This window comes from Hippocampus guttulatus, chromosome 8 (genome assembly GCF_054856545.1).
Source record: "Hippocampus guttulatus isolate MCC_2025c chromosome 8, RoL_Hgut_1.0, whole genome shotgun sequence".
Taxonomy (NCBI): Eukaryota; Metazoa; Chordata; class Actinopteri; order Syngnathiformes; family Syngnathidae; genus Hippocampus; species Hippocampus guttulatus.
The window spans coordinates 22,387,619-22,412,528 of record NC_141268.1 but is presented as its reverse complement, the minus strand read 5'-3'; the positions used below and the strand labels follow the sequence as shown (position 1 = coordinate 22,412,528).

The 24,910-nt window shown below is 46.1% G+C and overlaps 1 protein-coding gene across 6 annotated transcripts in view; it reads right to left on the bottom strand.

The window, feature by feature from the left end:
* Nucleotides 1-24,910, bottom strand: part of LOC147201869 (forkhead box protein P1-B-like) — a 110,607-nt gene that overhangs the window by 57,685 nt on the left and 28,012 nt on the right. For all 6 annotated transcript variants that reach the window (XM_086117677.1, XM_086117683.1, XM_086117676.1 and 3 more), the window contains one exon: nt 9,684-9,855. In XM_086117677.1, the coding sequence (XP_085973803.1) occupies nt 9,684-9,845 (162 nt within the window). In that variant the 5' untranslated portion in view covers nt 9,846-9,855. The remainder of the gene's footprint in view (nt 1-9,683; nt 9,856-24,910) is intronic.

Here is a 24,910-nt window from a genome sequence, read left to right as displayed (position 1 = left end):
TTGTCGTGCCGTGGGGGACGTTGGAAGAGACTAGAGGCTTCAAGAGCTCAGGCAATTGCGATAATTGATCGCGTTTCTCCGACCACGAAGTCTCTTGTCTGGTGACCTCCGCATCCCAGCGGCCCTTTTTTCAATTTAACACCGGACAGGACCGGGTCTCACTCATTGCGAGGCGAGGACACGTCTGGGACGCTTTGGAGGCTAAGCTTTCTGATGAGTAAAAAGAAAAGGCTTCCTCTCTTCCTCTCCAGATGCAATGCTGGGCCGGGCATCAATTTCCTGTGTCAACTTCCTCACCGAATCAATTCCATTGAATCCACGGCCTCGAGCCCCCATCTTGATTCCTCCGCTGAAGATAAGAGCACAATTTATTGTTTTCGTTGAGCACGCGTGCTAAGACAGTGAGCGCCAAATGACTTGCCGATGGAGATACATTTGCCACAAATCGCTAATTCAATCACTCCCCAACAACGCCACTTTTATTTGTGACGAGTCAAAGAAGATCACAGCGTCAAAGCAGATTGGAGGCGTGACGCACCAGACCACATCACATCGAGTGAAGGGGGGGGAAAAAAAAAAATCTGGCGTCGTAAGCATCTGAACTCTTTTGAAGAAGCGTAGAGCAGATACACTGTTGGCAGCTGTGCGGTGGGGGGGGGGGGGGTGGGGGGTGGGCGATGGCGACACGCTGAACGCGTGTTCTTTCCTGGTGACAAGCGGGATTGATCAAACAGGTAATCACTTCGCAGAGGCCTTACAGTTCCATCTCATCGACGGGTGATGAAGACGGAACCGAAATAGGCGAGACGGGTGGCCATCTTGAATGTCATCAAGCAGCTGAGTCATGAAGAGCGGTGGAAATCATTTGAAGAAGAAACGTGTGCGACTTGGATCCGTGACGTACGGGCCCCCCCAGATATCGCGCACTACTCAATCCGAAATACCGTCTCTCCGCTTCAAACTTTTCTTTTGCATGTTAATGTTTAATTGGAGCCCTTGGCTATCCATGAGCGCAATCATTAGAGATCTGCAGAGAGAAATTGAAAAAAATTAATCATCATCTCGTTTTTGTTTTTCCTCTGGTGAAAGCCACTTTCATGGGCTTCACCAAAAGGCCATCATTTGTATTTTTTGCCTGTTCACTCACATCATAAATGATTTTTTATTTGATTTTATCCGACATCATGGCCACGAGCCCAAAAATTATACCGCGCCCAAAAGTTGATTGAAATCAAAGTTCGAGTTTCATGACTGGAACTGATGATGTCATTTTGGAATATAGCACGACAGGAGGTATAAATGGAGTCGGGAAGCTGCTGAGCAGATCAACCAAACCAGATGCGATCACGTTTACATAGCGGCACTGTTTTTTTTACGAGGGTTAACTGTGACAGACGGTAGCGGATGCTTCCAAGTTGTTGCATCGCCTCAATTCATTCATTTAAGCGTGATGATTCCACCTTTGAGAAGAGAAGTTACTGACTACAGTTGAGTGGAAACTTGCCTTCGGCTGCTGCTTTGGCAACTGACGAATTCATTTGGAATTGAGAGCCCATCAACTGTGACGTTCGGCTTCCCGCAATCACTTTCACGAGGCCGATCGGCGTCTTGCCGCAGGTGGACAAAGTGTGACGTCGCAACAGCTGAAGCTCTGCACACTTTCAGGACGGGCGACAAAATAAAATATAAACGTGTCGCCTTGTGGTCCAGTCTGTGCGATCAACACCAGCACCTTAACGTTGGAATCGAGACGATCCAAAAAAAAAAAAAAAACCAGCGCCAAAATAACCATTATGTTTTCCCGACGCAATTCCTTCTTTAATGTTAGCCCAGAAGCAGAGCTGTCCGCTCAATGGCTCGCGAGGCCCGTCATCCAACTCTAGTCAAGGAGAAAACGGCCATCAATATTTCTTTCTGCAAGATTTCACATTCACATTTCGCACAATGCCCTGATATTTTCCCTCAAACCTCCGGGGAGTACCTAATGTAAAAAACAGTTACTTATGTTCAAGGCTCATGTTTCTTCACTTAAATGCAGACCATACCCTGCTCCTTCCAGGGGGGAAAAAATGAGCATGGGGGTGGGGGGGTGTGGGGGGATAGTGGAGGGAAGACATCAAGGTCTTATTTTCTGTGTCATTTACCAGCAAGTACTTTCGCCCAGCCTTCCCATCACATCATGTCGAAAGTCGTAAGCATGTAAATAACAACAGCTATTACTGTAAAGGACGTGTGCACGTTGTCCTTTTCTCCTGCCGCCAAACTCAGTCGAAACGATGCCCCTCTTGTCCATTTAAACACACACTTGGTTCACGTACACAAAAAAAAAAAAAAAAAAAAAAAAAAATGCGCTCAGAAGTTATACGAGCTCCCTTTCGGCATTTATGGCGGCTGTCATTCAGATGATGCGGCGCTAACGTGGCTGTTGTTTATGATGAGGCATCTCTCATCATGCCACGCGGCGCTCCCCGCCGAAGGCGGCCATTCGGCAGCAAACGGCGGCCCGCGCAATCGCCCTCTCAAACAAGATCCCCCGCTGAGCACGCCATTCATCACTTCCACCTCGTGCGACGCTTGAACGACAAACTATCACATTTACCTTGAGACATGCACATTTCGCCCGCCCGGGCCCATTTGCTTCGATGAAGGATGATCTGCATCACTTACTGATCATCATTTATTATCATTTTTTTGTGTGTGTCATAGAAAGGGTGATGACTAGTTTGTTTAAATTATTAGAATATCAACATGTGGTTTGTACAAATCTGGGATACAATTACTCGGGGCGCCATCCATCCATTTTCCGAACCACTTTATCCCCCACAAGGCTCGCGGGCGTGCCGGAGCCCATCCCAGCCGTCTTCGGGCAGTAGGCGGGGGACACCCTGAACTGGTCGCCAGCCAATCGCAGGGCACACAGAGACGAACGAACATTTGTGCTCACAATCACAGCTAGGGACAATTTCGAGTGTTCCGTTCACTTGCCGTGCATGTTTTTGGAATGTGGGAGTACCTGGAGAAAACCCACGCAGGCGCGGGGAGAACATGCATACTCCACGCAGGATGCCGGAATCGAACCGTGCATCTCTGCACTGTGAGGCGGATGTGCGAACCGGCCGCCCGCCGTGCCGCCTCAACAATACCAACCGGTGCTTTTCAAATCATGATAATCATCACCATCGGCCATCGTTGAAAAATATCTTCTGTTCCCTCTGGAAAAGTCCAATTTGCAGAAACTTACAGCAATGTTCATCGATTTGAACATTAAATATCTCGCGGTTGAGGTCGCGGGTTGCATTCGGTGACCACGTTGCTGTTTTCCTTGAGCTTGAGTCGTTTCTCAAGAAGCTGCATCGTCAGAAACAGAAACTGCAAAGTGGTTCGATGTGAACGAAGGTAGAGAAACGCGATACAAAAGGCAGATGCCAGAATGACGCAAATCGACAGTTTGGATCGAAGCCGTCTGATCGCAACCGTCACGGTGCTGAAGCGCGTTGCAACGAGCGATTCCCACCCTGAGTGGGGCCCCTTCCGTGTGCGCTGAGGCGCAAAACCAGCAAGCTGTGTGCAAACAATTGGCAGCGTGGCGTTCGCCTCTCTTCACTTCGCTCCCCTTGGACGTCCAAGCTCTTACTCGGCCACTCGCAAGACTTGTGGTGTGACATCAAGAAGCAAAAAAAAAAAAAAAACCCTAAAACAAACCTCTATGACCAACACTGTGCCAAGGGATGATGAATAAGATATAAAAACTCAACCCAGGACAGGAATTTCACATTAGTCTGGCAGCGAAGGCGATTCCCTCTGCGCATACGTCGACACCCTGCCACGGTGGCGCCGCCTCAACTTCCGCGCACGCACTGAAACCTTTGGAGTTTTCGCCAAGCCCCCGACCGGTGGCTTCATCAGACAAGGATGAGGGCCTAATGAAACAAATAAGTGTTTTAAAAGAAGACAGCCCCGCTATCAATTTCAATGGCTTACAGTATCTGGGCAATTCCTTTGGGTCCATTCTACGTTAATTGGATCTCCATTGCATTGGCATTGGGGTGTTAACAAGCACAGCCTATGAATATTAATTACCCTCAAGTTTTACGCATAGGAAAGACTTCACTGATACATATTAATTCTATGAAGTTTTCAAAGTAGTGCTCTCATTAAAAATGAATGGGCCCTGCGCCTCTGTTTTCTCAAGAGCAACTGCGCTTTCTTAAGTCTCTCAAGTGCAAGCCCTTAAAGAATGACCTCCCTAAAAATGCCAGTGACTCTCAACTAAGGGGAAACGTTACAAGAAGAGGCGTTCTTGAAACATTTTTTGGACAACTATCCATCCATCCGTTATCTGATCGAGGATCGCGGGCGTGCCGGAGCCTATCGGAGCAGTAGGCGGGGAACACCCTCAGCTGCTTGCTAACCAATTGCTGGCTTTGGCCACTGAAGCCGGCTAAAATAAAGCCTCTTCTTTCTCAAGAGACATCCCGGCTGGATGACTGGAATGCACTTGACTTGAGAGTCAGCCAATCCTCCACGAAGCGTCTCCAGTTGGTCCAGAATGCCGCTGCTCGCCTCTCGACTGGTACTCCTACTCCTACTCTGGCATCCCTTCACAACCTCGCGAGTTTCATCTTCCGCCATCGCTTGCTTGCTGTCTCACGCTCTCCCTCGAGCTGTCGACGGATGGCAGACTCACCAAAGAGGAACCGTGCATAGGGTGGCCATTTTGGAATCAAGAAAACACGATGACCGTGTCGTGTGACGAATATCGTCTGCTCTAACTTCAACAACAAATGGTGATCAATCTTCAGAGCGAAGATGCAGGTACCAAACGCTGACCTCAACTTGTTGCACATCCAAGGCAAGATGCGCCGCCTCAATGGTCCGGTCAAAGGGGACATAGTGTAGAATGGAAATAAGGCCTTTTTAATTGCTCGGATGCAAATATGTGCGTCTCTAGAGGGCCTGCTTAACAATCGAGTGTGAAATTACGCAAGCAAGTCATTTTGTGGTCAGCTGCTCATTTCGGAACACGTGTCCGTGAGCTAGCCGCTTCCGTTTTGGAATAATTGTGACAGCGCAGTCGATCGCTGCATTAGGCCACATGTAGCGACGGCGCGGCACACTCATGGACACGGCGACGAAGTACCGCCTCCACAAATGAAAACGCAATCAGCGCCTTGACTTTCTTTATGTGGCATCTGGTACGTTTCACACCTCCAGACACAGTCTGGCTTTGTCTGCTCCTCCCATCTGCGGTTCAAGGGGAAACAATTGAGAAAAACAAAAGCAGATCACACATCCTGCCTCAACCTCCAGGTTTTTGTGCAACTTTTCATACGCCCTTTAGGCTGCTCAAATTTGGAGGTTCCACTGTAATAATATGTTTCAAATCATTCCGATCCCCCCTTTTTTTTCTGTGATTAATAATCAGATCCCACATCAATTGCCAGAACCGGCAAAGAAATTTAGCCTGTAATAAAACTGTCATGTGCTTGGGTATAAAGACAGATGTTGCCAGTTGTGTGATAACATAATTAATCTGTTCTGTGAGGGATTCCATGAAATTATTCAAATTGGACGAGCACTATCATTTTACCAATAAAGCAATTTAAGGCAATATGCAGTGTCATAACACCGATGTTATCCTCTTTCACTGATTTTCCAATAAGCCGCATTGCAGAAGCTGCGCCGGGCCTCGCGTGATATTGTGACAAGATGAAGAGAACAGGTGGAGATACCCGAGAATCCCTCTGGATTCACGCACAGACTGGGCACAAATTATTTCAGAGCGATGGCGTCCGTGCCAGTCGGGTCATATGAAGAGAGGCCTTCATGAAGAAGAACAAAATGGCTCTCAGGAAGGCCACTGAAGCCGGCTTTTGGCCGCAGTAAGATCTCAGAGTGGTATGAGATAAGCACAGAGTAAAGACGGACGGCGGGAAGAAGATTCCTTCGGATGGCGGCGCTGTGCAGAAGAAGCGCAAGAAACCGTACCAACAAATCTAAATGGAAGGCCGAAGTGTCAGAGTGGAATCATACGACAAAGTTTGTACCAAGGTCCTCTGAAGCTCGACAGGATAGCGGCGGGTGACGGAGGGGCTGAAAAGTGCATCTTCACCTTCTCAAGTCTCCGCGGGGGATTCATGTAGGACTTGCATTATGCAAAACGGAAATCGCTGCCCGCTCAGCTCTTTCTGCAGTCTGTTCTGCGTGTCATACTGGCTTCACTCCGCACGCAATACTACGACCACCTCGGCCATCCGGTAGCGAAGAGAAGGGATGCAACTGACTGGAGGAGCTTTCCGTTTGTTTGTCTGCAGTATTTGACAGGGTACAAAATCGGACCATAAAGAAAAGACATCCTCCCTCGAATTGACAATGTGAGCTTTGTTTTTTGGGTCGGACAAAGCTGTGCCAAGTCAGACAACTTTGCGACAGCATTGTCGTCGCACGACGTCTCCTGATTTAAAAGGCAGATGGATTCACAGCGATTGGCAGTTGCAAACGCGTTGAATCACAAAACAAGTGTTTTTTGCACAATTGTCTCCAACACTATCTTCACTTCCTCATGAGCGTATACAGTAACTAAACCACAGTTTCTGCAAAACAAACATATGTACTGTAGATTTCGGGGGAGTAAATCTTGTGAAAGCATTGCACCACATCCAAATGCAGCGGGACGAAGAAAGTTCATCTTGCGGCAAACACCGCTGAGCTGTTGCGCTGTGTATGGGACTCTGCCACTACTTTTCCTCGGCGGCCGAATGTAGAGTGAGACACATTGCGTTTAACAATCAGACTTAACTACATTGACATTTTCATATGTATCGTGGCTGAAAAAGCTCAGTGTGGAGAGTCTCTGGAGTCAGGAGCCTCTTAAATTTCTACTCTAACCTTTATTTCGTGTCCCTGTCCCCTCTTTGTATTGATTTAGATTGTAATTTACAGTGTTGTAAAAAGTATTTGACCATTTTGTGTGTGTGTGTGTGTGTGTGTGTATATACTGTATATATATATATATATATATATATATGGATTTTTTTCCCCCCCTGAATATCATGGCTAAAAAACGAAAAAACAATGCCTGTGATACCTTGAAATGCCCCCCCGATATTTCAGATTTTCCATCTCAGCGAGTTGGCTGATGTGTGCCTGGGTCAATCACCTCGGTGTCGCCGACTATGTTTATTTTTTTCTTTGCGGCAATCTCCAATTCAAGATCGTTCTGCAGTGACGCTCAGTGCGCAACAGTTCCACGATTCCTTCAAAGATAACCGTGAGATCTTTTTTCTCCCAACTTTCACTCTCATCGAGCTGCATTTGAATCTAATATCATGAACAGCCATGCTTGAGTTAAGCTTATGGTCCACTTCCCCCAGATCTGACGAGTCGGCAAGATGAATTCCCCTGTCAGAACCAAGATGATCAAACAGATTACAATTATTTCACCCCCGTCTTTATTAATGAGGACTGTCTTTCATTGTTACGTTGCCTAATAGGAATAAATGATATGTCACTGCCAGGTTTGTTCCGCCTACCCGCTTAAGGAAGTCTATGACAATTGCATGGGAGTAGGAAAAAGATTTTCGATTGATCTGTTTCTTTTCTCCATACTTTAAACCGAATGTTGGATGTTTTTGTGAGGTCAACACCTAATTGTGGTTCCGAGCACCTAATTGTTACACCCCCGCCCCTCATGCTTCTACACCACCTCGCATGCAACCCAACGAATCAAAGCAAAAAAGCTCTGGTAAAGATTCAAGCAAAAAAAAAAAAAAGGCAACGGGAATCAGGTTTCAGCTGTTTACTCAACTGTGGCCTGCAGTTCTTGAAATGTTGTCCATGGTTTTCCGGGACTATTGCAGTAATGAATTCAGTATGGCTATGAATTTCTCACTGACGACAAACTCCTCCCGCGATGGAAAAAAGGGCCAAGATGCCGAGCTTACAGAAGGAGACAGAGCCGTGCTCAAGTGGCCCGACGGCCCAACACCGAGACTGAGGAGTGAGCCACTTTCAGACAAACCTTCTATTGCCACAAATTTAAAAAATAAATAACAATTTGCGCGTATCATACAATTACGTTGATCTAAGTTTTTATCTTCCCAAAACATGCCATGCCATGCTGGTACACGTGATGTAGCATTCACGCTCTGGACATAAGTTGTGTGATGAAGTGATGAGCTTGAGCGGTGATTACTCCACTCATACAGGACTGTTTCCTCTTGAACTGATGCATCCCAAACAAGCACGAGGACGTTCATGTTGTCGACTTATGGTAAAATTAGGTTAAAGATCTTTTTTTTGGAGGGGGGCGGGGGGGTCATCACATCGGAAAGACGGATAAAAGAGGCAATTGAAATAAGGAGGCGTGGCGATGGCACCATCAACAGGGCCGAGGGGGCTTCCATGCTCCCACTTGGATGGCTGCGGGGGATTGGAGCGGGGAGCCCTATTTTCAAGGTTTCCCGACCCGCTCAGCTGTTTTTAAAACACGTCACCGGGAAGTCTTGACGGCTCCGATGAAGGCTGAAGCGACAGCCCAAACTGTCAGGCGGGGGGTTTTCCTCTTCACAAAAAAAAAAAGAAGAGACCATTGTCTGATTTAAAAAAAAAATCTTTAACCTATTTCAACTCATAAGGAGACAAGATGAACGTCACACCAAAATCTCAGCTACACCGTCAACGCTTTCAGCAGAAGACTCTCCGAGTGAACCTTAAAGTCTGTACGAGTCAAGCGAGCATTGTGTGGAAAAAAACAAAAACAAAAGAAAGCTTAAACCTAAGCAGGTCTGAGAGTTAAGTGCCCGACAAATGCACGAGCGAGTGACTTGGAGAAGCAGAATGGGAAAACCGCCTTCACTTTGCCGTCGCTTTGACTGCGCTGAAAGATAATTGAATCGCAACGCCGAATTATCGCTCGGTTGTTCTTCTCCAGTATCGTTGCTCTCTCCGAGCAAAAGTTGACGGATGAGCTGTGACAAGAGTCAGCTGCACGCAGCCTGCGCATCGTCACCAAACAGCTCCTGACAACAGCCCGGGCCGCCCTGTCGGCGAGACCGAGATGACAGAAGACACACTGATCTTTTCAACTCCGTTTCCCGAAACACTGTGTCGCATGCCACGCGTAACGCTGACACCAACAGAAAGAGCCTGTCTTGCCGCTTCTAAACCGAGATGGGAGGAAATGTTTTTGGGCTCCGGTGACAAGCGGCGTGACGCGCCACTCCGCACCTCATCGGTTAGCACATCGGAGCGTGGCATTTCCCTGGAGTGCGACGTTTGTTTACAATGATCCAGAGAAAATGCCGTCATTCCGATGAATGTCACTTTCTTATCCCCCCCCCCCCCACCCCCTCCGACTGTCAACAAAATCCTCTTGCACCTACACACTTAAAATATGTCCGAACACCTCCATGAATATTTTAAAAATTCACAGGCGGCATGCTACGGTAAACACATTTGCAACCAAACACAATCACACAGAGCCAGAGAAGCACTTCCCCTTATTGAAATATTCAAAAAGTGCCTCAATATACATAAATAATAATAGTAATGTGTTTATGTACGAGATGTACTTTGAAGATGAATGAAATATTAATTGGCACTTAAAGAGGCGGCGCGGGCCTGCTGATGACGTGGCTTCATAAAGTGAAGGCAGGTGCGAAAGAGGGGCCGGGCCGCTCTACCTGGCGCTGCTGGAGATGCGCGAGATCGGCCGCAGTCACTTCCGCCGAGGGCGTCGCGCTCTTGCCTTCTCCTTCTTTGGCTTCCTTCTCTGCGCTGCTGGCGCTTCCATTTTGATGAAACGCACCATTACTTGTCGTCGCTGTCCCAGATTCTTGCATCATGACTTCAAAACTTGCAGAGAGAAGAGAGGGACAAGGGGAGGGCGAGGGAGAGAGAAAGAGAGAGAGAGAGAGAGAGAGAGAGAGAAGGTCAAACAGCTGTTAAAACACAGCAATCAGGTTGTGTTACAACTCCAGGACAAAATATAAACATCTGTCATATCCTTCCTTTCCCATTTCACTTTTATTGCAGATCTCCTTGCCGTGCCTTTGCTCGCCCGTATCTTGTTTGTTCTTCTTGCGCTGGTATGGAAACTATGGAGTCAAACCGGGGTTTTGTTTGTGTTCTCCATCAAGAAGTATAAATACGGTTGCTCCGGGGGAGGGAGGGGGTGGGGGTGGGGGTGGTGGTGGTGGTGGTGCAGAACATAACCGAGAGGAACCCGGCCCGACTTGAGTTAATGCAGAGGAGCCCAAGAAAACACTGGCCCTCCAAAACAAAACACGTTCTATGGAAATGGATATATTTACTCGCACGGCTCCCAGAAGAACCGCCGCTCAACGGCCTTTTAATGGGAACCAGGGCGACTCGGCGAGGCGTGCCAAAAGAGCTCCATGAGAAACGTCTATTGCAAGGTTGAGCGAAGACAGGGCGATTCTCCAGGGCTCTTCAATTAACACCGCGACGCAGTTTGGAATCTCAATCGTTCCAACGAGACGTTGGGGAGGAATGTTGTCGTTCCAACTCGAACCCAACAACAAATTTGCTTGCGTGTGCAAAATGGGGAACAGGAGAACACGCCCGCAGCTGTTTTGTTTGCCAACGTTTCAGCTGAAAGGGGCCATGACTGGAGACGAAGCCCCATCCGGTGGATGATGCGCCCGTTTCTGGTGACACTGGTCCGCATCAACACCTTGACTTATTGATTCATTTATTTTGTCATCGGTAGAATGCTGGACAGCTCTCGTTGGGCATTGGTTGCAAGCCACACTGGAGCAACGCGGCAAGCCTCCCAATTCCAGGTTAATGAAGCCGACCGAGTCGGGCAGAAGCAAATTGACTTGCCTGATGAATTATTTATTTGAAACCGAATAATTGCCTTTAAAACACAAGGCCTCCCCATGAAAGCCAGCGAAAATGGAACTAAACGCAGATTTATGAGGTTACATTTAAGGCGTGTCATGGGAGGGCCTCCCGTATGTTAATCTCGACTCGGCGGCTTGGACAGAGCGCGTTCTCTCTCTCTCTCTCTCGAGATGCGGGTCCAAACAAGATACGGACATACCTCGACACTCACGCTGACAGACGGGAAATTGAGGTCGACAACTTGTCAAAGGGAATATGTGAACAGCATCGGTGAGATAGTCATCTCCAGAGTCGCGTCATTTCAAGAAAAATAAACAGCACGTTTCTATTTAGGTCATGGGTGTTTTTTTTTTTTTCTTTTCAGGAAGTATCTTCAGAGAGCCGCAATGAACTTACAACCCAACATAAATTAAGGATCTACTACAAAGGCCGACCGAGCCGAGAGAGTCATGGCACTGTGGCCAGTGCTGGTTCGGTGATGTGTGTCTCTCCCTCACACACACACACACACACACACACACACTTGGAGGCCTGTCTGAACAGCCCGAGCCCGGCCTGCAGGCCCCGTTCTCTCGGCTGAGACAACTCCCTCTCGAGACAGATGTTGACCCAGCTAACCCCTCCGGTTTGGCATTGACTCCCTCCATAATGGGATTTTCTAAACAAGGCAGGGAGCAAAAAGGGAACACTGCGGCATGGGGACACATCGAGGAACAACTCCACCTACAGGCCACTGCACACTTTTTCCTCCTCCTGAGGCACAGCAAAAGAGAGCAAATTTTGAGCCGAACGACACGATGCCTTTAAACCAACCACACTTAGGGTTGACGGGTGCAGATTTTTTTTCCCAGCATATGCACTGATTTGCAAGACCTTTTTGTGGGGAGTCAATTCCTGCAAATCTATCATGTGCTCCAGTACACTAACGATGCAAAATGTGACCGAATTATAATAGAACGTTGCACATTTACAAATGGTGGCCCGGCGGTCCAGTGGTTAGCGCCTCGACCTCACGGTGCAGAGGTGGCGAGTTCAATCCCAGCACCCCCTTGTGAGGATGAAGCGGAAAATGGATGCACGGACATTTACAAATGCATCCTGTAGCACCTCCCACAGTAATCGAGTGAGTGACCACCAGGCATTTTTTAATGGCGGCAAAATTAGAGCCTCGGCATAAAAGGCTACAAGGATGCATAGCAACGCACACGTTCTTGGAACCAGAAGTGACGAAAGGACAGCTCAAATGAATGCCCAGTTCATTTACTTGAATTGACAAACACAACTGCTCTCTCATTAATTTTATGCAACACAGGTACAAAAAAAAAAAAAAAAAACATGGAAAAAGGCTTTTATCCATGACAAATATCAAGCAGGCATAAGAGTGGCACTGCTGTAACAATGCTGATGTGAGAAAAAGCAAAGAGAGTGCCGCCGCCTCCTGGACCTCCAGTAACTTTGCCGTCGATAACGGCCCAGCCTGTTTCTTTATCCTGCGTCTTTACTTTTCACTTATCTCACGGGACAGCCATATCTTGGGCACTTTTCAGAAGCTTCGGCGCTTGTCAACATCGCTGTGCAGCAATCATTGGAAGTCAGGTGTCCAGAAAATATACGATGCCGTTACTGAACACGGGCGTTCCTGCTCCAAAAACAAACAATGGAGGACAATCCCAAAACCAGATTGGCAAGGTTGAAATTATGGCCAGCGACGTTTACGCAAGTAACCGCTGAGCTTTTTGCAAATTCTGTATATGTGAAAAAACGATTACGCACATTGAAGGACTTGCCGAGGGATATTCGTTTTTGAAAAGTTAAAATTTTGCAAAACTTTTGAACTCGCCAGGGGGAAGAGGTGCTTTGCTTCGACCAGAAGACGTGCTTCCGAATACAACGTTAAATCACAGCCAATAGAAACGATACTCTGGCGTCAGGTGTCGTGACGTCATTTTGAATGCGCATTATTATCCCTTGACCTTTTCACAAAGCATAACAACAACAAAGCAACAATAATATTTAATAATTGAATGATGTGGAAAACAACTGTAAATAGCACTGCGATTTATCCATTTTGTATTTATATTGCACTTAATTGGACGGTGTTTGTTTGTTTTTTCTTCTTCTTTCCGCCTACATTCTTGCTGCTGGAGGCTGTAAATTTCCCCAGTGTGGGACTAATAAAGGATATCTTATCTTATCTTATCTTATCTTAACAATATAAATGACAAGACCAAAACGCACATTCAAAAGAAACATTCAGAAGAGCCTGATGTGATGTAATCGAGCGCCACACGGCCAGTCAGTTCCAAATCCCATTTCGCCAAATTCATCTTGATTTTCTCAAGTCTGAAAAGCAAACTCATATGAAGTGATTTTTTTTTTTGTTTGTTTGTTTGTTTTTGCCAGATAGGTCAAATCCTCATATGGAGCTCCGGCCCCTCAAATTTGATATCGCGGATGTCCGCAACCTCCCTTAGAATGAGTAACGTAGCAAATGTGTCACCTGTGTCTCCCAGCTGCGACGACAGGCTGAAGGTGAAGAGAAAGCGTCCGGCTCTCATTCACCTTGCTGCTGCTTCTTCCTCTCCCCCAAAGTTTTTTTTTTTCTCCTTTCTTTCCCCGTCAAAATGTAATCCTGGTCGCGGCCTCTCAGAATTCTACATCTCGAGCACGACCGGAGTCCACTCAAGGTAGGCTTGGCTTGCACAGCTGCGCTTTTGACCCTTCTCCATCTTGTGTTTTTTTTTCCCGAAAGCTCATGACAGTCGAGCCCCAGCGGCCATCTGCTACAATTCAGCCAGTTCTCACACAATCCCTGTTTACACAAGCACACAACAAGAGCACAATTCTTGAGTGAGATAAGGACACACAAAGGAGGGGACAAAGGCGAGTCGGTCGCTTTCGAGTTCTTTGGGTTCAGCTTGCTTGCTCGTCTAGACAACACAACAATCTGTACTAAAGGTGCGACAACAGAATCTTTCTCAAGGATTTTGAAAGAAGATCCATGTTTTGCTGTATTTTGGCTCCCGATTCTTGGGAAAAGTCGCCTGACCTACACCAAACACATGGCGGACAACTCACAGGGTGGGGAAACAAAAAGAAACAAACTGCTCGAAGAAATCCTTGGTGAGTTGAGAAATGACCAACAATTAGCAATCATTGTCGCAGTACTTCTCGGATTTACGTGGCTGCAAAAGATGACGCTTGCCGGCCATTCCAGCACAAATCCTTCCAGGCGACCGCGTCAAAAGAACACTGACTTCACCCAAACTCATCTCATCTCATCTCCGTGTGCCAAAATGAAACCCAGGACGAGAAAAAAGTGGCGACGAGGAGACGGCCCACGCTCAAAAATCAGCGGCGTGTTGAAGAAGCGATTGCTGTTACGGCCTCGGTAAACGGGAGAAGCGGGTTTTTATGTTTATGAACAAACACCTCTCCTCGCAAGCGTCATTTAATATTAACCAGGTGGAGTGATCAGCTGACACCCTACGAGGCTTTTAGCGGAAGGCCGAGTGTAAACAGGTCCAGATATGCGGGGGGGGGGGGGGGGGGGTATCTTGAGGGAATCATTGTTGATGCAGATGCAGCTCCGGCTAGAATCAACAGCGAGGCAGAAGTCAAGATCAACAAAAAGTGATTCTTCTGACATCTGAAGCCTCGACACGCCGGTGTGCGCGCGTGTGTGTGTGTGTGTGTGTCGCACCTGCTCAGCAAGGCGTTAATGGAGAAACAGCCGCTGGGGTGTGCAGTCAACCAAGCGCTCTCCCGTGGCGGCATATCGTTGACAAAGCCGGGGCCGGGTAAGCGAGTGTTTCTCGCAGGCCCGGTAAACGGTGGCTCCTCGCAACACAACAGCGGGAACTTGCAAACACGTGTTAAACATTTACTGCGTTTAATTATTCAGTAACTACGCTGGGTTCAAGGAAACAACAATAGATCCCGTACATCAAATGACCATCGAGTTTGATTCCGAGTCACTCGCTGCATTACGACATCACAACAAGGAGTTGGAAAAAAAAAAAAAAAAAAAAAAAAAACATCTGTTGGAGAGAAATCCCCCACAAAGTTTATCATGTCAAATACTAGTGAGGACAATAAAAGGAGTCCAAAATAGTTGAGTCGATCGTTTGGTGGAGCTGCAAGTCGTGCGCACAACAAGCTGACAAGTGCGGAGCTCAGACTCAACGTCAGAATCATATTTCTCCTTGCCGGCCAAGTACGTAAGAAAACAACAAAAGTCATTTGTCGACGGTGGGATGAGCCGCGCTAGTGCTACACTGACTAGCGGCGACGACGAAAACGTGAGTGACGCACACGTACGGAGAGTCGCCAAGCAAAAATCAAGTGAGGAGAGGAGCAAGAACTGCAACACCATCACAGGTGCAGAGAATCGTCGCACAACAGAGAGTCACAATTATTTGGAAAAAAAAAAGAAGTCCACTAGGTTTCCCTTCACAAGTTCTTCTTAAGTGCCCCCCCCCCCAAATCAAAACAACAACAAATGAGAGTGGCAGACGCACACATTCATTCAGAAGACACTGAGAAGAGGCTGATTTGAATCCCAGGCATGAAATCCAGTAGAAAATCCTTCTCGTCTTGTTTACACCGTTGGTCCCAAATCTGATCGGCTCACACGCGCACACGCACACACATAAAAACGACTTCCAAATGAATCCTGTTTTGTTTTGTTTTGTTTTGTTTTGTTTTTAAAGACAAGTCCCACCCACATGTGGAGGTCTTTTTCAGAATGCCAGCTGGCCTCACAAGACAGATATCGGAGCCGACACCATGACGTGCGGCGGGACAACAATCACGCGACACTGACGTCATGAAGACGGAGACATCGCCGTGCAGAGATTTTGGCGAGGTAACACGCACTGATTAAAAACAGACACAAGTGAAATTTGGGCGTCGCGCGTCCTCGTTGAGCATTGCCGACATTGTTATTGTAGCGACACATTCTAACGGGCCAGGACTCCTTCGATGTTGGCCTTTTCGCAGCTTCCCTGACCAAATTTTCTACTCGTCTTTTCATCAATTTTGGAGGGACGTCAAGTTCTTGGGAATGTGACTGGCTCTTGATAATGACTTTTTTCAATGTGTTTCACGGTACATTTAATGCCTTGGATTTTTTTTTCCCCCTCCTAGCTGATACTTTTGAAAAATGAAATCACTTTGATGCTGTGGAAGCTCTCAGTAGGCATTGCTTTGCGCCGTCAGATTGTGACGACAAAAAAAATAAATAAATTACGAAAAGCCTACACCTGACGCGGTCCGTCATGCTCGCTGCATTTTGGCCACAGGCTTTCGTTATTTCAGCAAAATGAAATGTGGCCACTGGTAAGTATTGTTCTAAGACACAAGGTGCATGCTGTATATTGTACGGGCAGGAAAGCCGAGACATAGACGGCGGGCAGAGGCGGGACTTTGATTATATTTCAAATGAAATCTACAGATTATAGGTTCCACTCATGATGTTTTTTTTTCAAAAAAAAAAAAATCAAAAACGTTGGTATTTAACAGGTATGTGTCAAGCTGATTAGACAAAGCTAGGAGCTAAAAACAAAACAAACAAAAAAAACCCTTGCCCGAATATCAAGCGTTAGAAAGCACAAGCATGATGCACATGATTTCATAACGCAGACTCGAGATAAGAAACTACAGAGCAAATACACGCAGCACTTTGTCTACGTACAGACAACAACTCGGCATCAAGGCCCACCGCGCCCACACGATGACAGAATGTCGCAAAGTAAGGCAGGCCATGATATTTTTAGGACAACTAGGGCGCATGGAGAGTAAGTAAATAGGAACGTCTAATGAGTTTAGATCTGGTTGTACATGAATGGAATGGTAAGTCTGGGATTTGAGGCTCTTTGAGGAGATGTTCCCCACACATTTTCTCAGCAATTGTCCTTCGTTTGACTTTGAGAATCTTGCTCGCGTGCGGCTCGTGCCCCGCGAACATGACAACCGGAGGACGGACATGCTGAAATGGGGGATCTGCTTTCTGACCAAAAGGCCAATGTGCAGGCAGACGCAGACCTCTTCCCTCAAGCTGATTCAACCAATTAGACCTGCGAAGTAACTATTAGCAAAGAAAGAAAAAAAAAAAAAAAAAAAAACATCCCCCCAGTCCGTCACCGTCCTTTGGGAACTGGATAGCTACTTATTGTTTTAACAGTACTTAATGTGTGTCATAGTTCTAATCATCTTAACATGTAAGGAGTCTTCCCAAGGGTGTGGGAATGCAAACTTGTGGAGATGAAATATGTCAAATACATTTTCTTGGGAAAACCAAGGTTAGCCTTAACGAACTTGTCTAATTAATATTGTGTTCCCGTCTAAAGTAGGGACAATATTATTAGAACTGTTGTCTTTTGGGACAAATGTCCTCTGTGTGAGCTGACGATGAGTAACCTAATCTTTTTTTTTTTTTTTTTTTTTTTTTTTGGAGGATCAGCAGCGCATGAGCACACCTCCAAAGATCACACTAAGGGGCCAGATGTGTTTGATTCGGAAGTTGTCAAGCTTGGCCGAAGCTCGGCTCAGCAGTCATCTCCTGTTCATTACAACTCGTCCTCCATTCTCTCGTGTTAAAGATGCTGGTCACAATTGTAGTTCATTCGCCGCCTTGGAGGCCATGACTGGTCAATACTAGCTGATGTTTAGCCACCGCGCTCGCTAACCAGTTGTAGTCGTGGAATTGCCCCGCGTCTTGGTGCCATTGGGCTTCAAGCTAGTTTTCTACATGGCGGACAATGCAATGACATGAACATATTTGAGCGCAATTGGTTGCTCGAGTCCAAATCTTGTCTCGGCCCATCACAAGCCGCAGACCAAGCGCGTGACAGCCACGAGCTGGCTGGCTTTCTGGCATGGCAAACTCCCAAGCTAATCTACTACCCACGTCGTCCCGTGACCGCGGGACACGTGACCAACTGCCTGAAACTGACGACAACAATAAGACTAAGAACAATAAAGACAAACATATGCCGTATTTGAACGCTAATGATGACTTGGACATCAACTTTAAGGCTCAAAACTGGTTCGGGAACCACCTCCCAACATTGACCGAATATCTGTCAGAGTGGTCAAACAATTGAAACACGTTAACTTTCAATTAGGCATCTAATTGTGATCACTTCATTGGTGTGGGAGCGGTTTATGGCTCCCCGACGCCGCCACTGCCGTCGGAAATCACAAATCATCTTCAACAATCCACCAGACTCATTTTAAGCCGATGAAGCGTGTTATTATTTCAAAAGCCACAACTACCCCGAGAATGGACAAAGAGGGTAAATGGAAGACAATCAGGGCAGGCGTAGGGTGAAGGACAAACTATCAAAAGACCCGACATGGATTTCTGCCTTTTAACGTGTCAGTTATTGAACAACTTTTTCTCTCTCTCTTTTTTTTTTCTTTCCGGTACTGTATGATATTTTCTTTTAAATGCAGCCCTTGTCAGGAGGATGCGTCCCACTCATAAAGCAGCCAAGCGACAATATACAGTGGCACTAACACAAGGACATAGTTCATCATGACATTTTCTGCAATTCCCAACTGATTAGGGTCATTATGTTGGGGGCCTGATTTATGTTGTCATTTCCTCTCAGCGAGCCTGCATCAATGAATCTTAATGAATTGGTAAATAAGGGTGAAGATTACGCCGTGTGACACTGAAACATTTCTCACCCTCAACTGACGAGATTTATGTGGCCAATTAGAGACCAACAGAAAATTGTCCGGCAAAAAATACTATTCTTGATGATATGAAAAGGCTGGAGGTTTCCAAGCGAAGGGTGACTGTGATACCGGTCTGGTCCATAAACCTTCCTCCCTCCTTAAGACCTTCTCTGAGAGCATCCGGAAGGACAATGCAGTGAAAAAGTACCGTATTGGCCCGAATATAAGACAGCCCTGAATATAAGACGACCCACTCTTTTTCAAGACTCAAGTTTGAAAAAAGACTTTTTAAACACCAAATTAATTTTTATACAGAAAATAACATTCGTAAATGAATGGCTTCTGGTTTTTGAAATGTAAATTACATCATAACTTCTCCTTAGCTGCCGGTGAACCTGGCCGATCTTCGACCCACTTTTCTCCAGATTGTCGCTACGATTCTCCATTTTCTGTTATCTCTTCTATTATTTTCTTTTCTTTTCCTTCATATTGCTATTCTTTATTTTTCTTCTTCGTGCTACCGCTATTTTTGTTTTTATTCTTCATGGCAGGGGTTCACTTTGGCCTGGGGAGTCAAGTTCAGCATTCGCTTCAATGATATCTGCCGCCATCTAGCGTCATGAATGGGTATAATGTGTAGTCCCCGAATATAAGACGACCCCCACTTTTTCAGTCTTATTTCAATGCAAAAAAAAAACCCACCGTCTTATATTCGGGCCAATACGGTATTTTCCCCCTTCCTGATTTCTGCTTTATTCTTTTCGTGCATATTGATCACACTTCAAACTTGCAGATCATCAAGCTAGTTTTCTTCCAAATGATGATTGTATTCATTAAAAAATATATATGTATGTATATTTGGCCCCATGTGAGAAAAATAATTGCCGCCTGAACCTAATAATTGGTTGTGCCTCGCTTGGCAGCAATAACTGAGATCAAGCGTTTGCGATAACAGCTGATGAATCTTTCACATTTCTGTGAAGACCTTCCTGGCTCACTCGAACTCATCCTTTGCATACGACGCAGTCAGATGGGAGGGTTTTTTAGCAGCAGCTGCCTGTTTACAATCGACCACAAAATCTGAACTTTTGACCGGCAACTTCCCTCGTCATCGCAGCCAAAACTCCACCAAGTGGTGACCAGTTGTCATGCCTGTCCAAGGTGGCCCCGAATGCGACGTGCTCACCAAATCCATTGCGAGCATTGCGATTGGCTTTATTCGCTAGCGTTTGACCGCGGGTGTTCTCGGTAACACAGGTGACTTCATTCGCGCACACCGGAGAAGAGGGGTAACCAACGCGCGACCCACATTGCCGTTCATTGAATCTCAGCGCCAGAAATGCACGCAACGTAGCATGACTCTGATGACACAATCGCAAAGTCGATCATTGAACTGCGATCTAAGGTGTCAAATGAAATTCAACTGTACCCCTTTACACAATAGGCAAGCCATGTTATTGTTTGCCTGTTTTTTTGTGTTCTATCCCAAATTTTAACTGAGGCGCAATGTTGAAATGAAGGTCGGGGCTGAAGCGTGCTTTTTGGTGTGTCGTTTCCAGTCCTAAGTACCATAGATGATGGTTGAAAAATTGCTACTGGCTTCCCTCCTGTGGCCGCTACATCAATAAAAAGTACTTCACACAGTGTACATAAATCGAACCTGTCGATTTTCTGGACAAGATCGCGAAGACGGTGTTGTTGACCAAGCGCGTGTTTCTGCCAGCGCAAAGTATGAAAAGCTTGCTAGCTTATTAATAGGAACTGCTTAAAAGAGCACTTAGGAGGCTTTATGGACTTCATATTGTGACTAGATTTAGTGCGGTAAGCAGCTGTCGACATCAAACAAGCTAGTCTGCTATTAGGCACGGCGGGGCTGAGGGATGCCGTGTGAAAAGGAGTGGAAAATTAAAGCTGAAGCAACACAGGAAAGGGCTTAATTTACTGGCATGTACAGTATGCAAATGAGATTACACTCAGTTTAACTGCATCATTTATGTCCATAATAACAGCATCATCATTACAGGGCTCAAATTAAATTACATTGTAATTAGCATATCAAAGTGATTGGTTGAAGTCGAAAACAAATACCCGGTTATGGTAATGAACAACGGTAATGACCATGTACAGTCAGTGAAAACATCCAAAACAAATACCTGGATGTGTTGTGAAAGAGGGGGGAAAAAAAAGAAAAGAAAAAAGACTGGAGTGGAGGGGGGCGGGGTGGGGGGGGGGGTGTTAATATTCCTCCCAAATGACAGCTCCGTCTCAGTCTATGTGATTGTGAGAGAGTCTGGCTGGATGGGGGTATTTTACCTGGAGAGCTCAACACACTCAGAATATATTTCCCAAACTCCGGGAGATCAAAGATCCAATTTCCCACACTTGCCACTTCAAAAACTCATCAATAAAATACAAATCACTTCATGCATGATTTCGAGAATGGAGGCAGCGTCAAAGGCTTAGAGTGACTTCCATATCATGGGGGGGGGAACACACCAAAAAACACCTCAGCTCTGACTGTCATCACCGCTGAGAGTCCACATGCGCTTTGGTGTCGACATTTGTGCCGTCACGTTTATCCTGCGAGGCTTCTTTGCTCCGGAAATGTGGAGTGTTGCAATTCAAGCACTGCATGGCTTTAATACCACTTCCTTCCTTGCAAATCACACAGAAACTCTACTAAAATAAAAATCACTTTGTAACTATCTGCCACAAGGTTGGGTTTTGTGACTAATTGCCAGTGTCTCATTCCCCGCCGCCTGCGCCGTCTTGGATAAAAGGGGACAAAAACTCAACTGAAAAGACAGCGGCCGATCCAAATGATCAGAAATGCACTCACATTTTCAAGATGCAGCACCTTGATTCTGTTCATTAAGAAATCCATTAAAATGCCTTATTCCTTGCAAGTATTTAAAAGATGTGCCTTTCAAGGTAAAGCTGGAGCAAATCCCCTCCATCAGCTAATGACGGCACTCGTTTACACAGAGAAGCTGGCTAATGAAGGCGCCGTCGCTGCTCAATCCCCTCACCCCACATAAAGCCCAACCAAATGCTAATATCTCACTTCTAATTAAAAGCGGCTCAAGTTCAAATGCACCTCGACAGCTAACAGTGGGCTTTAGGTATGAAGAAATAAATTATCTATCTATCTATCGATCGATCCATTGATCGATCGATAGATAGATAGATTTATTTATTTGTTAAACACACACACACACACACACATACATACACAGCACACGATGCGTTCAGTGCTGCACTTCATCTTCAGTTCAGTTTCTGCCTTCCTCTTCTCCTGCATTGATATGATGAGTGGACGTGCCACTGAGCTTTCCGCGACAAATTTTGAGGTGAGCAACCAAAAACGCAGCAGCACGACGTGTCGCGGTTCGCGGCGGATCGACGTCATGAGCGCGCCTCGACGGCGTTTGCAAATCTCAGGCTAAAAATGTGTTGACGAGCGTTAGCCGCCTGTTCTCAGAAAGTGACCTCGAGACCTCCCACAAAGTTCGTCAACATCAAATCAAGGCAAATGCCGTCTGCCTCTCACAACAGAGTCAACTTTACCGACTGCAGCTTTCGTATTTCAGTTAAAAACAAACACGTGGATACAAAAGCATCATTTGTGAGGGAAAGCCCATGCAGCGGGTCTGCTGCCGCTTCAGTCGATATGGTGGATGGGTTGGCATGTTCTGTCTTTTCCAGAAATTAAATAAATTCATCAATAAAAATGGTGGAACCGCCAAGTTCTTTCGGGGACTTCAGATAAAATTTGATATCACGATTATATTGACCATTACAATCAGTTTGTTCCCGACTCCAATAAAATACAGGATTCTTATGAAAAAAAAGTCACAGCGACACGCATTACAAAGCACAGCAGCATTTTTTTTTTTTAAATACAAAACAAAATCAAAAAGCCTGCAAGCTTTTTTGCATCTTAGAAAATTGTAAGCGGCAGCAACCAAAATGAATTTTCATGCATCCAAGACCTTGCTTCGGTGCGGAACCCCAAACATGACAAGGCAGGGAAAAAAAAAGAATAACCAAAACACAATTCATGATTGATAGCTGAAATGTCAAGAAACATTTTTGTCCCAATTCAAATTTCACAAGCCGTTCGAGTCCAAGCTTCATTTTTCGTCAACAAAGATCTTTCTCATCATCCAGATGCACCCTAAAACCAGGGCTGACGACAAAAAAGACCTCCTTGTGGATGTCTCAAGTGTCCAATTGGTGCACGATTTGAAGGGGTGAGAAGTAAAATTCATGAATCTTAAAGGTCGGCCTTATGAACAAATTGCGCGGTGTCCGTTTGATCCCGGACCAAGTATTTTCCCAGGGATTCTCCGGCGCGGCACTGAGTAAATCACGCTCGTATGACCTTCTACATTCCACGTGTTCCGCGCTCCCATTCGTCCGCGGGCGCAGATAATGCTGGGCAAATATCATAAGCGTGAGGATTTTAGGATTGAAGTGAGGTTGCCATCCACCTCCATCAGCTGGGGAAAAAAAAGACTATGCATCTGATAAATCCCGATTTCCTCTGCCGGATAAAGGCCGCTGACCCCTTTGCCCAAAAGCCAGGAATCCTGTCCTCCACGGACAGCAACGGGACCTGATCGGTCATATTTTAGCGGGGCTTGCCTTTGACACTTTGACCAGAAACCAATGTTTCAAACGCAATTCAAACCCCAAACGGTGTTTCGGAGATGAACCAAGCTCTTAAATCTGAAGCAAGAAACGACAACAACAACAGACTAGCGTCGCGTTTCTTTTGGAACGCGAAGCTTCATTTCGACCCTGGAAGCACTCCCGTGATGAAGAGAAACAGCTTTCGCCGGGATGTATGACTTGCAGCTAAGATGTGTTGTGCCTTGGCGAAAGTAACAGCTTCTTCGAGAGAACATCACCCCCCCCCCCCCCCCCGGCACCCTCATGCTCCCCCCGCTTTCTACTAAATAACACAGCAAACAAGAGAGCCATCAGTCAATCTCCACCGAGCTAACGCCAGGCCACGGACGGGGATCAATAGAGAGATCGAGACAAAAACGGCAAGAAAGACAAGCGGGAACACACAAGAGGAGATCTCGCAAGCGAGAGCGGTTCCACGGGGGGAGCCGCAGTCAGACAAACACAAAGGAAAGCCAAAGTACTGTAAGACGAGCAAAGTCGGCCTCTTTTGCCAAGCGGTGACATTTGTTTCTCATTGTCAAAGTGGCAGCTGAAAGCGTCTCCCCTCGAGGGCCTCTCGCCTCGGCGGCGGCCAGCGTTGACAGGGAGGGGGCTGGGGGGGGGGGGGGGGGAGCCATATTAGGACACATACGCGAAGGTAAACAATAACATTCTTGTCAAAGGATGGAAATGTTTCGGCTAATGCCGTTTGTCATTCCAGTTTTCGTTGCACCGTTGGCCCTGTGGTTTTCTAGACGGCCGCCGAGACTGTTTTGCAAATATATTTCCCCGTTTGTCGCATGCAAAATAGATCCTGCATTGAATTGCTTAAAAAATAATAATAATAAATGGGATGATTTTGGGCATCAACTTCAAATGAATGACACATCTCCACCTAGAGATAAAAGCAAAAGTAAACTTTTTGTCTTGTCTGATCTTAATCTTATTCCGAACCTCACTTGACAAGATACAATATTTGAAACCGACTTTGGTCTCATTAAAAACGCACTCACCGAAGCTTCCCGCTTTGCAAATTGTTTTTGTTCGAAATAACGACCGGCAGTCATGGCAGAACTGAAACGGTCAAAATCTAAAAGCAAAACAAAAACAAGTATTCAGCCTTGTGCAGTTGCTTTTACCGTTGACCTTAACTCGCGATTATTAAGGCCGCTATTCGTGTTATTTTCATCACTTAGTAGCAAAGGCAACCTACAGTAGCGACATTCCGCTGATGGAATCTATGGCACACGGACCCGTTCAGCTGCAGGTGGCCGCTTGATATTATCCCCCGCCCCCACACACGCGCACACCCCTCGCCAGTACACAAGGAGTGAGACCAAGATTGTAAATGTTTTTCTTTTGATACTGATAGAAAAATAAATTGATCCTCACCAAATGCATTTTCCTTCCCAAAAGGAAATGTTTCGCAAGATGACATCGATGCACCAAAAATGCAATTCATTCATTCTATCTTGCAAGACATAGCAGCAAGTGATGCGAGGGGGGTGACGGAAGGGGGGTGGGGGTTGGCAGAGCACCATGTGCAACTGAGAATGCAACAAAAAAAAAAAGATGTTTTTGTTTGTTTGTTTATGCAACATCAGTTTCTTTTTTGCCTGAAAATGTGTTGTTGTTTTTTTTAGGTCAAAACAGCAAAACTTTTGAAACATTTCAGCATTTC